Source organism: Prionailurus viverrinus, chromosome A2 (assembly GCF_022837055.1).
Source record: "Prionailurus viverrinus isolate Anna chromosome A2, UM_Priviv_1.0, whole genome shotgun sequence".
NCBI lineage: Eukaryota > Metazoa > Chordata > Mammalia > Carnivora > Felidae > Prionailurus > Prionailurus viverrinus.
The window spans coordinates 5,877,021-5,888,886 of record NC_062562.1 but is presented as its reverse complement, the minus strand read 5'-3'; the positions used below and the strand labels follow the sequence as shown (position 1 = coordinate 5,888,886).

The following is an 11,866-nucleotide window of genomic DNA, read 5'->3' as shown; positions in this document are numbered from 1 at the left end:
CCTTCTGTGTAAATGAGCTGGCTTCTAAATTGTGAGACTCAAATGGGAAAAGTAAGTAATCTGATTATTGTTGTATAGGGTCAAGAAGGGCACAAAACAGGCCAAGCCCACCTTGCAGAGAGGCAAGCAAAGATGGTAAGACCTGGGGCAGAGGATCCTTGGGGTCAAGACTGGGGAAACTCCAGAGAGATTCCAGAGAGGGTAAAGGGTCACATCTTAGATATCTGGAGCCAGCACAGAAGAGGAAAAAAGGAAAAAGATTCAGTTAGGATTCAGGCAGGACCTGGAGTCATAAAAACAGAAAGTGGGTATTTAAAATCAGTAAACAATGCTGGATCAGGATCAATTTGTCTAATCAGTGCTGAATCCCAGTAAACTCACAAGAATTAATTGATGGAATGAATGAAAGGGGAAAATACCACTCACCTAACTCTTCAAAATTAAGAGTAGGAGGTTTCTGCAATATTTCTCAAACAGTGGGAAGTATTGTCAAGGAAAACAGCACCCGAAGGTTGGAAAAACTTCACGCACATTGTGTTTCTATAGAAAGATAGGACTATTGTAGGGAGATAAAATATGTTAATCTGGAGTGCAGGGGTGGTTCAGTTGGTTGAGTGACTGACTCTTGATTTTGGCTCAGGTCATGATCTCACGGTTCCTGAATTTGAGCCCCACATCGGGCTCTGTGCTGGCAGCACTGGAGCCTGCTTTGAAGTCTCTCTCTCCCTCTCTCTCTTGAAATAAATAAACTTAAATATGTTAACCTTGGGGTGGTGGGAGGGGGGATGGGCTAAATGGGTAAGGGGCATTAAGGAATCTACTCCTGAAATCGTTGTTTCACTATATGCTAACTAATTTGGATGTAAATTTTTAAAAATAAAATATAAAATTTAAAAAATATGTTAACGTTAAAAAATGAAACTGTCAGTTATTTTAGCAGCAAAAAAGGAGGGGGTACTTATTTGGGAATAGCAGAGAATTGCAATCCTGGACAAATAAGCTAAGGAGTCCACAGAACAAAGGAGCGAATGCTCTTTGATAAAGGAAAGCAGGAAGTTAGGAAGGCTGTCATAAAAAATCCATGAGCGTAAACTGGTATTTTGAAGTATAGTGCATTTTCATTGACTGAGTGGTGATAGTGTCTCATTGGCTGGGCTGTTAACGGGACAGGAGAAAACCTTTTATCTTCTTGCTGGGATAGTAAAGTGATATGAACTTGCTAGGTGCCTCTCTTCTTGTTTAGTCTGCAACTGACAACGAGGGATAGGGCTGAGAGCACCCCATTGACTCCCCACCTTCCAGATTCCATTCTAAATGAAGTTTCCTTTTATTAATTTTCACAATTGATGAGTTAATCCTGGTGAACACTCTCCCCGCCCTGCCTGTGTAAATGGCTTTTAGTTATTCACACTGCCTAGTGAAGCTGGAAAGACATACTTAAAGTGGACTTTTATTTATTTTTAAAATTATTTGTTGAAGTATAGCAAACATTCAGAAAGTCTGTGACTAAAATTTATTTATTTATTTATTTATTTATTTATTTATTTATTGAGAGCATGCATGCATGAGCAGGGGAGGGGAAGAGGGAGAGAGAGAATCTTAAGCAGCCTCCACACTCAGCATAGAGCCAGGACCCTGGGATCATGGCCTGAGCTGAAATCAAGAGTCAGGTGCTTAATGGGCTGAGCCACCCAGGCACCCCTGTAAATAAATTTTAAAAGTGAACACATCTATGCACAAATCATAAAATCTACAAAGGGCACATGCCTATGCAATTGCTACCCAGGGTTTTTAAAAAGAAAATTACCAGAAACCCAGAACCTCTTTCATGGTTCTTGTCACTACAACCCCTTATCTTCCAAGAAAACCCTATTATGAATTCTTGTGATATCTGATAGGACTCAGAATACAACTGCCCTGAAATATGGCACCTTACCATATTGAATATGTTAAGGTGAAAGAATTTGAGAAACAGCTGGCTCAGGAAGGACTCCCTGACCTTCCCCTGAATCAGATCATAAGATGTTCAAGTGATAGATGTCCTTTCTGTACCAGGGGAAAGGAGTATCTTTATTTCTGAAGATGAAGTGATGCAGAGAGGAGTCCGAATGAACAGGATCACTAAATTTCCCTCAGTGTACTACCCTGAAACCTATATCCATTTGTCCTATCACATTTTCCCACTACATTCTACTCTTCATCAAACTTTGCATAAAAATGCCTATCTTAACTTCTTTGTGCTTTCATTGCCTTATGAAGTCTCCAGTGTCAAGTAGAAAATCAAATACATTTACATGTTTTCTCTTGTTAATCTGCCTTTTGCTACAGAGCTCCATCCAAGAACCTAGAAAGGTAGAAGGGAAGATTTTTTCACCCTCTCCTACACATCGTGGAAGAGTTTTGCCTGTTTTTTGAACTTTATGTAAGTGGAGTTAAACCCCCAAACTCCTTTGGGTTTGATGCAGGAGTAAAAACCTGACCAATGCAAGAGAACAGCGCCACCTGGTGTATGATACTAATGACTGCAGCGGGACCAGGACCAAATTTTCAATAAAGATGGGTCCATTCTCATACTGTACACAAAAATCAAAATCATTGAGAGGCAAAACAAAAAATATGAAGAAAAATATGACTTAATCGCTTGGAATAGGAAGATATTTCTTTTTTTAAATTAATTTATTTATTTTTCCAGAGAGAGAGAGAGTGTGGAAGGGGCAGAGAGAGGGAGACAGAGAATCCCCAAACAGGCTGTCAGAACAGAGCCCCATGCGGGACTCGAACTCACCCACCGTGAGATCACGGCTCGCTTACCCGAGCCACTCAGGCACCCTGAGAGATATTTCTTAAATAGGAGGCAAAGGAAAGAAAGATTTGATAAGCTGGAACACATTAAAATGAAGAACTGATTAAAAAGAATTAAGAACTGCTCATCAAAAGACATCACCGATAGTTAAAAAAACAACCCATGAAGTGGAAGAAAAACATATATCTACACAAGAATTCATACTCAGGCTATATAAAGAACTTTTACAAATTAACAAGAAAAAGGCAACTCGACTTAACAATAGGCAAAAAAAAAAAAAAAATCTGGAAACATCACAAAACAGGATGTCCAAATGGCCAATAAACACAGGAAAAGGTTCTTGACTTTGTTAGGGAAATGCTAATTAGATTACCACAATGAGATACCACTACTCACTCAACAGAATGGCTATAAGAAGACTGAAAATATTAAGTGTTAGTGATGGTAGAGAAGAAGCAGAACTCATGTTGCTGCGGGGAGAACAATTTGGCATATTCACACTGGAAAACTGGTGGAATCTACTACAGCTGCACATAAGCGTATCTTATAACCCAGAAATTCCACTCCTCAGCAAAAGACAAGTGCAGAAATATTCACGCAGCATTGTTATATTAGTAACCAAAAATTGGAAACTATACAAGCGCCAGTTAACAGTAGAATGAATAAACTGTAACCATATTCACAAACCAAGAACGAACAAACTGCCACCATATGTAACATTCTAGATGAATATCACAAACATAATGAGTTAAGTAAGAAAGCCAGACACCTTACGCCTGGGTGGCTCAGTCTGTTGAATGTCCCTTTGACTCTTGATTTCAGCTCAGGTCATAATCTCGTGGTTCATGGGATCAAGCCCCGTGTCAGACTCTGCCAACAATGTGGAGACTGCTTGAGATTCTCTCTTTCTCCCACTGTCTCTGCCCTTCCTTGCGTGTACTCTTTCTCTCAAAATAAATAAATAAACTTAAAAAAGAAAAAAAAGAAAGCCACACACAAATGAGGACATAATGTACTCCACTGATACACAAAGTTCAAAACAGGCAAAGTAATCTGTACTGTTAGACATCAGAGGGTCATTACCCAGGGGGCAGGGAGACATTGATTGCCAGGGAAACAGAGGGCTTCCTGGATACTGGTTGAGTTCTATTTCTTGATCTGAATGGATACTGACAACATGAGCTTGACTAGTTTGTGAAAACTCATCCAGTTATATGTATATTGTGATTCACTGAATGTATATTATTGTTCACTTTATAACCTAACTCAACCTCAGTCCCTAGCCTCTATGGTTTCTTCACATCAGAAAGTGGCAACTCTTGGGGTGCCTGGGTGGCTCAGTTGGTTAAACATCTGACTTTGGCTCAGATCATGATCTCGCGGTCTGTGAGTTCGAGCCCCGCGTCGGGCTCTGTGCTGACAGCTCAGAGCCTGAAGCCTGTTTCAGATTCTGTGTCTCCCTCTCTCTCTGACCCTCCCCCATTCATGCTCTGTATCTCTCTGTCTCAAAAATAAACATCAGAAAAAAAAGTGGCAACTCTTAACAAACAATTCAAGTCAAAAAACGTTTGAGTCCTTCTTGACTCCTTTCCTTCCCTTACACCCCATACCTCAGCAAATATCAATGGTGTACTGAAAGTATATATCCAGAACCAGCCCAGTTCTCACCATCCACACTGCTATCCTTTTGATCCACACCTCTTTCAACTCTACCAAACTCTTGTAATGTCTTCTCTCTGGTCTCCCTGCCTCTGCCCTTATCCACATTGAACCCAGCCACCAGAGCAATCCTTTCGAAGCCTAAATTGGAACATATTAGTCCTCTGCTTAAATCTCTCTGATGGCTTCTTACTGATGTTGGGTATTTTCTATTTGCTACTCTAACCCATACTCTACCCTGGCCTGTTGCCCAGGAAGGTTGATCTATTTAGATTGCATCAAGAGATTTCTTTGCCCTCTGACTTCCTATTGGGTTGGGCCAATGGGAAGCACTAGCAAGTTATCAGAGGAAAGAAGAGTGAGGCTTGGGTATGTATGCCCCATCTCCCCTCCTGTAGGTCTCTAAGGGCTGGCTGCACACCTCCGATCTCTACTCCTGTAATGCAGCCTTCTCTTCATACACTACTCCTTTGATTTCCCTAAACCCCACCCATACCTTTGTAAATATTGCCTTCTTGAGTTCTATTCAAGTTATTCTAAATTCAGTGTGTCATCTGAATGAACAAAGGGTACCAAAATGACCTCAAGAAAGAGGCTCTCATACAGGACTCTGAGGTTGGGTTGGTTACATATTTGAGGAGCTCATTGATGACCTCTTTGTGAGGGGGGAACGAGGCATGGATGACACACTGCAGAGAGTGATATCACGATTACTCAAATTACCATTCATGGCAGCATTAGATGAAGCACAGTTGCAAGTTTTGGGAAATGAAGTGGTTTGGCACCCACTTCATTTGCTGTGGCAATACTCATGAAATTTGTGGAGTCTCCTGCTTTTTAAGACATTTCCAGAGAGAGACACAGGTGAAGGGAGAAATAAAAAGCTGTAGATACACAGTGGAGACCATGCATAGAAAGTTAGATATCTTGGGGGGAAAATGGGAATTTGCTGGGTGTGTGTCTGGTCTTGTCCTAGATAAACAGTGGGGTCACCAGTAAGTCTTATCTTAGTCACAATGGGGAAAGGAGGGTGTTTGCAGTAAGTACTTTCTGGAATTCAAAAGGGTAGGAGGTGGGGGGGATTACTAGTCCTGGTTTTGTGGCAGCACAGGTAAAGTTGAATATTTCATTCTCCTTTACACATTGATGTTGGTATTTAAAATTTTTTTAACGTTTATTTATTTTTGGGACAGAGAGAGACAGAGCATGAACAGGGGAGGGTCAGAGAGAGGGAGACACAGAATCCGAAACAGGCTCCAGGCTCTGAGCTGTCAGCCCAGAGACCCACGCGGGGCTCGAACTCACGGACTGCGAGATCATGACCTGAGCTGAAGTCGGTCGCCCAACCGACTGAGCCACCCAGACGCCCCTGATGTTGGTATTTAACCATAGATATAAATGACTAGTTTATTCTAAGACATCTTACCTGTCTTCAATTATTTTTTTCTTTTTACTTTTTTCTTTTTCTCTCTTTTTCTCTTTTTCTCTTTTTTCTTTCTCTTTTTCTTTTTCTTTTCTTTTCTTTTACTTTTTCTTTCTTTCTTTCTTTCTTTCTTTCTTTCTTTCTTTTTTTTTTTTGAGCAGTGGTTCTCAATGAAGGATTGGATGTCATAGCAGTTTGGGTTGGGTGCTACTGGCATCTAGTGGTGGAACCAAGCTAAACATCCACCAATGGGCAGGACACTCCCACAACGCAGATACACTGGGCTCCAAACCTGGTTAGTGCTCAGGCGAAGAGCAGGGGGTTGAGTACAAAAATCGCTACCTGTCTCTGCTTTGAGAACCAGGGCTTCACACGCTGGGCAACCATGTCTGAAAACCTAAATTTCTTCTGAGATGCAGAAATCAAATGGGCTCTGAGGATTTTGAAGTGCATCTTGATTTCCCCTTGGAGTTACTGATCATTATTCATTTGTCAACTTGTATTCAAAACAGGAGCTCAAACCTGTAGGATTTTTATATGGAGTTTGTCAAATTTTAGTTATAAAAATTCAGAAGAAAGGGCTTCAGATTTTAGCTGAGATCCAGAAAAGGGCAGGAAGCAAAATTTTCTGTAATGGGCCATACAGTTAATATTGTAGGCTTTGTCGGTCTAAAGAAAATCTCACCTCCCCCTGTGCATTCTCCTTTAACCTCACACAACACTCAAAACTACTTCGGATACTTCTGGCCTCTAAGTCTGTGTGTGTGTGTGTGTGTGTGTGTGTTTCCCCCAGACTAAATGATTCTCACATTTTCTAGCTACCAGCTTGGTGTCCTGCAAGTCAAGTTAGTTCTGACACTATCTATCTGGAGTTAGTGTCAGATCCCACAGGTTAAGGGTTCAGTCTCACAAACCACCCCATCCCACTTCAGATACCAATTGCAGTCCAGATTGTCACCTATGCTTCCGGCTGACCCGCTGTAAGTCAGAGGTTCCCTTAGTCCCTTCCTCTGGTTCAATGAATTTGCTAGAGCAGCTCACAGAATTCAGGAAAACAGGTTACTTATTAGATTACTGCTTTTTAACAAAGAATATTAAAGGATAGTAATGAACACCTGGATGAAGAGATACCTAGGGCAGCGTCTAGAAGTGTCCTGAACACAGGAGCTGGTGTCCTTGTGGAGTTTGGGGTGTTTCGCCCTCCTGGAACTTTTGATGTGTTCTTATTCACCAACTCAGAACCCTGTCTTTTTTTTTTAAATCATGGTTTCATTACATAGGTTTGATTGCTTGAATCATTGGTCATTGGTGATTGGGTCAGCCTCCAACACCTGGAGGTTGGGGTTTGGGGCTGAAATTTCCTTCTAATCACTGCTCTGTCTTACTGGCAACCTGCCCTGAAGCTATGAAGGAGCCACTTAGCCAAGAGTCATCTCATTAGCATACCAAGGACACTCTTATCACTTAGGAGATTCCAAGGAGTTCTGTGCCAGGAACCAGAGACAAAGACCAAATATTTTTCCATAGAGACAAAAGTTAGCCTTCTATTTATACAGATATTCTCCCCCTGGCACTCTCAGAGAGCACACAGAACAGAGCCCAGAAAGTACTTCTCCTTAAAAAGATTGTTCTCGCGGGGCGCCTGGGTGGCGCAGTCGGTTAAGCGTCCGACTTCAGCCAGGTCATGATCTCGAGGTCGGTGAGTTTGAGCCCCGCGTCGGGCTCTGGGCTGATGGCTTGGAGCCTGTTTCTGATTCTGTGTCTCCCTCTCTCTCTGCCCCTCCCCCGTTCATGCTCTGTCTCTCTCTGTCCAAAAAATAAATAAGCATTGAAAAAAAAAAAAAGATTGTTCCCTCCATAGAGCTAGCTTGGTACAGAAATTTAGCTTCAAGCCTAAGATAGCATTGAGTTAATAATCAGGTATGTAATATTAATTACTCTTCTCATTTTATAGGTGAATTGAACTCAGAGTTTAGTTAATAAATGACAGGTGCTAAAACACAGGACAGTAGACCTTAATATAAAGCTATTTGACTTGACTTGAGAGCCAGGATTAACCACTTGACTAGAATTGAATTAGGGAGGAGTCAGGATTTCTAGCACACCCAGTACTTCACTTCCTTTCACTCATTCTAGAAGCCTACACACAAGTCAGATGACAGAATCATGAAAACGAAGACATTCCAGAGATGAGTTTCCTCAAGGCTCCCTTGATGTCCCTGTTCCTCAGGCTGTAGATAAAGGGGTTCATCATGGGAGTGACTACCGTGTACATCACTGAGGCCACTGCCCTCTTCCTGGGAGAGAGAGAAGATGCAGAACTAAGGTAGACTCCAACACAAGTCCCATAGAATAAGCAAACAACAGACAGGTGAGACCCACAGGTGGAAAAAGCTTTGAACTTTCCACCAGTTGATGGGATTCTCAAGATGGAGGAGACAATTCGGGTGTAAGAGAAAATTATCCCTGAGAGAGGACCAACACCCAACAGGCTAGTCACTAAATACACCAGGACATTATTGATAAGAGTATCAGAACAGGCAAGTTCAAGGATTTGAGCAAGCTCACAGAAGAAATGGGGGATTTTCAAGTCTGTGCAGAAGGACAGGTGCACCAGCATCAGACTGTGGAGCAGGGCATTCATAATGCTAATGAACAAGGAGAGAAGAATCAGCAGGCCACAGAGGCGAGGGTTCATGATGACCCTGTAATACAGAGGGTGGCAGATGGCCACATAGCGGTCATAAGCCATCGTAGTTAGGAGTAAATTGTCCATACATATAAAAACCATGAAAAAGTATACTTGAATGAGACAGCCTCTATAAGTGATAGATTTGCTCTGTGTTTGGATGTTCACCAGCATTTTGGGGACTATAGTGGAGGTGAAGGAGATGTCAACAAAGGACAGGTTGGAGAGGAAGAAGTACATGGGGGTGTGGAGGTGGGAGTCAGAGCTGACGGCCAGGATAATGAGCAGGTTCCCGAGCACGCTGACCAGGTACATGGACAGGAACAGCCCAAACAGGAGGGGCTGCAGTTCTGGATCCTCCGAGAGACCCAGGAGGAGGAATTCTGATACTTCTGTCTGGTTTTCTGATTCCATGTTGTTGAAGTGCCTGCTGAGTTAGAGACAGGAGTTAGTTACGATGAAACAGACACACAGACGTCACTTGCTTGAGAGACATCTTTTATTTATGCTTTAAATTCTAGTAATATTTAAACAATTCTTCCCATCAGGTTCGTCTACGCCTGTTTTCCTTCACCAAGTAAATATTGAGTGACTTCTATGTATCATCCATTTTTCTAATGCTAACATTAAAAATGAAGGGGCACCTGGGTGGCTCAGTCAGTTAAATATCTGACTTCCACTCAGGTCATGATCTCATTCTCCTGAGTTCAAGCCCCAGGCTCTAGGCTGACAGCTCCGAATCTGGAGCCTGCTTCAGATTCTGTCTCTGTGTCTCTCTGCCCCTCCCCAACTCACACTCTGTCTCTCTCTCTCTCTCTCTCTCTCTCAAATATAAATAACATTTAAAAGAAATTTTTAAAAGTAAAATCTAGGATTAGATTCTGTAGTTTCTTCAAACATTATCAGACCTGGTTAGATGACTTAATTTTCTCAGAAAATCTTAACTGTGTAGTCAACCCTATACTGCTTGACTCTGTTCATAATTGCAAATCTCAGGTAATCCTGGAAATTGTAATCTGACATTCTCTATTGCCTTTGTGTGAGAAGTAACACTATTAACCCATTCCTTTAAATGTTCTATATTTTACAATCACATCAAATCATTCTTTAAAAAATTTTTTAAAGTTTATTTATTTTGAGAGAGAGAGAAAAGGGGAGGGTCAGAGACAGAGTGAGAGAGAGAGAATCCCAAGCAGGCTCCAAACTGCCAACGCAGAGCCTGACATGGGGCTTGAAGCTACAAACTGTGAGATCGTGACCTGAGCTGAAATCAAGAGTCAGATGCTTAACCAACCAAGCCACCCAGGTGCCCCAATGTCAAATCATTCTATTGGGACCTATCTTTTTCAAAGGAATTTCTTTTGCTGGACTTGTGACTTGTCATTTGTCATCAGCCTACAATGGATGAGAGACATCATAAGAAAAGGTTGAATGAGTCTTATTGTGTCTGCTTAAGAAATGTCATACCCATAGGGGAAATTCCTATCTGTTCTTTAAAACAAGAATACCTGGGGCACCTGGGTGGCTCAGTTTGTTGAGTATCCAACTTTGGCTCAGGTTATGATCTCGCGGTCCATGAGTTCGAGCCCCACGTCGGGCTCTGTGCTGACAGCTTGGAGCCTGGAGCCTGTTTCAGATTCTGTGTCTCCCTCTCTCTCTGCCCCTCCCCCGCTCATACTCTGTCTGTCTGTCTGTCTCTCTCTCACAAATAAATAAAACATTAAAAAAATTTTTTTAAAACAAGAATATCTAATGCTTTTTATGAACAACTGGTTATTTTCTCTCATAATCACATTCCTTCCCTTCCCTTCCCTTTCCCTTCTGGCTTCTAGAAAGCTTAGAGCTGGGTATATGGGCCATGTCTAGAAACTCAGAGTTATTTTAATAGCATTTTTTTTTATTTTTAAGTTTTATTTTTTAAGTAATCTCTAAACCCAGTGTGGGGCTCAAACTCACAGCCCCAAGATCAAGAGTTACATGCTCCACCAAATGAGCCAGCCAAGTGCCCCTGTAGCATATTTCTTTTGACTAATTTTTTCTTGGTAGCCAGCCACCTTCTAGGATATGTCCAAATGGCAGTGGTTTTGTAATGATCCCCCACCTTCCAAGTGCCCTTGAGTGCATTTGATTTTGTGCATCTTTACAGAGCAATCTTCCCATAGGTGCCAGCAAAGGGCCAGCACATCCTTGTGGGATACTTCAATGGCTCTCTACCCACTAAACACCCTAGTCCTCAGTGGCATTCAAGTTCCTCCATGATCTGGTCCCTGTAATAATTACATATGGAATGATGTAGTCTCAGCAATTGCCACCTCATAAAAATAACATTCCAGGGGAGCCTGGGTGACTCAGTCGGTTAAGTGTCTGATTTGATTTTGGCTCAGGTCATGATCTCACAGTTCATGGGATGGAGCCCTGCATCAGGCTCAGCACTGACAGTGTGAAGCCTGCTTGGAATTCTCTCTCCTTCTTTCTCTGCCCCTCCCCTGCATTCTTGAGTCCTCTCTATCTGAAGGAAAAAAAAAAAAAAGAGTGAATAATTCTAGGAGATGGTATGCAAATACATTATTGATAAAAATGTATCATTTTCTGCTTTCATCAAAACCAAACCATCTCAGGATGTGAATTTGGAAGGATACATATTCATAATGGAAGTGGAGGGAGGGTGGAATGCATGGAGTCTTGAGAGAACAAAGGAGGTGACTGAGCATTTTTTCCTCTGCCCTCACACTGGCCTAAGTGGGGGGAGAGAATTGTTGAACCAGCCAATGCTAACATCAAGGCCACTTGACAGAATTGCAATCCACAGGATGGTTAATGGAGCAAGGGTAGGAGGACATTAGTCTAGTCATGAAAGGCAGAAGTGGAGCAAAGGTCAAGGGACATTTATGTCCTTCATGTCCTTCAAATGAATAGGATGCTCTATGCAGTAAACAAGATAGAAGAGACACATGGGTGGCTTAGTCAGTTGAGCATCCAACTTCAACTCAGGTCATGATCTCATGGTTTGTGAGTTTGAGCCCCATGTGGGGCTCTCTGCTGTCAGCACTGACCCTGCTTCACATCCTCTGTTCCCCCCTTTCTCTGCCCCTCCCTCTCTCTCTCTCCCTCTCAAAAATAAATACACTTTAAAAAGAAAAGAAAAGGTCTCAGTGCTACAGACATACTCTAGAAATATTGGCTGTACTTACTGCTGTTATTATTTTTATTAATAACAGTATAGTTGTTGTACTAGCCTTTATACTTGATCTTAGCCAAAAGACCAAGAAACAGTGTGGTAGTCTTTATGAAA

General features: G+C 41.9%; 1 protein-coding gene across 1 annotated transcript; it reads right to left on the bottom strand.

Annotated features, from left to right (window-relative positions):
• Nucleotides 1–8,049: 8,049 nt before the first annotated feature.
• Nucleotides 8,050–8,988, bottom strand: LOC125149998 (olfactory receptor 7G3-like). The gene has a single exon (XM_047829253.1). The coding sequence runs from the start codon at nt 8,986–8,988 to the stop codon at nt 8,050–8,052; it is 939 nt and encodes a 312-aa protein (XP_047685209.1).
• Between the last annotated feature and the right edge of the window lie 2,878 nt (nt 8,989–11,866).

Coding starts and splice junctions, on each gene's coding strand:
- LOC125149998 (XM_047829253.1), bottom strand. CDS start 8,988: ATGGAATCAGAAAACCAGACAGAAGTATCAGAATTCCTCCTCCTGGGT.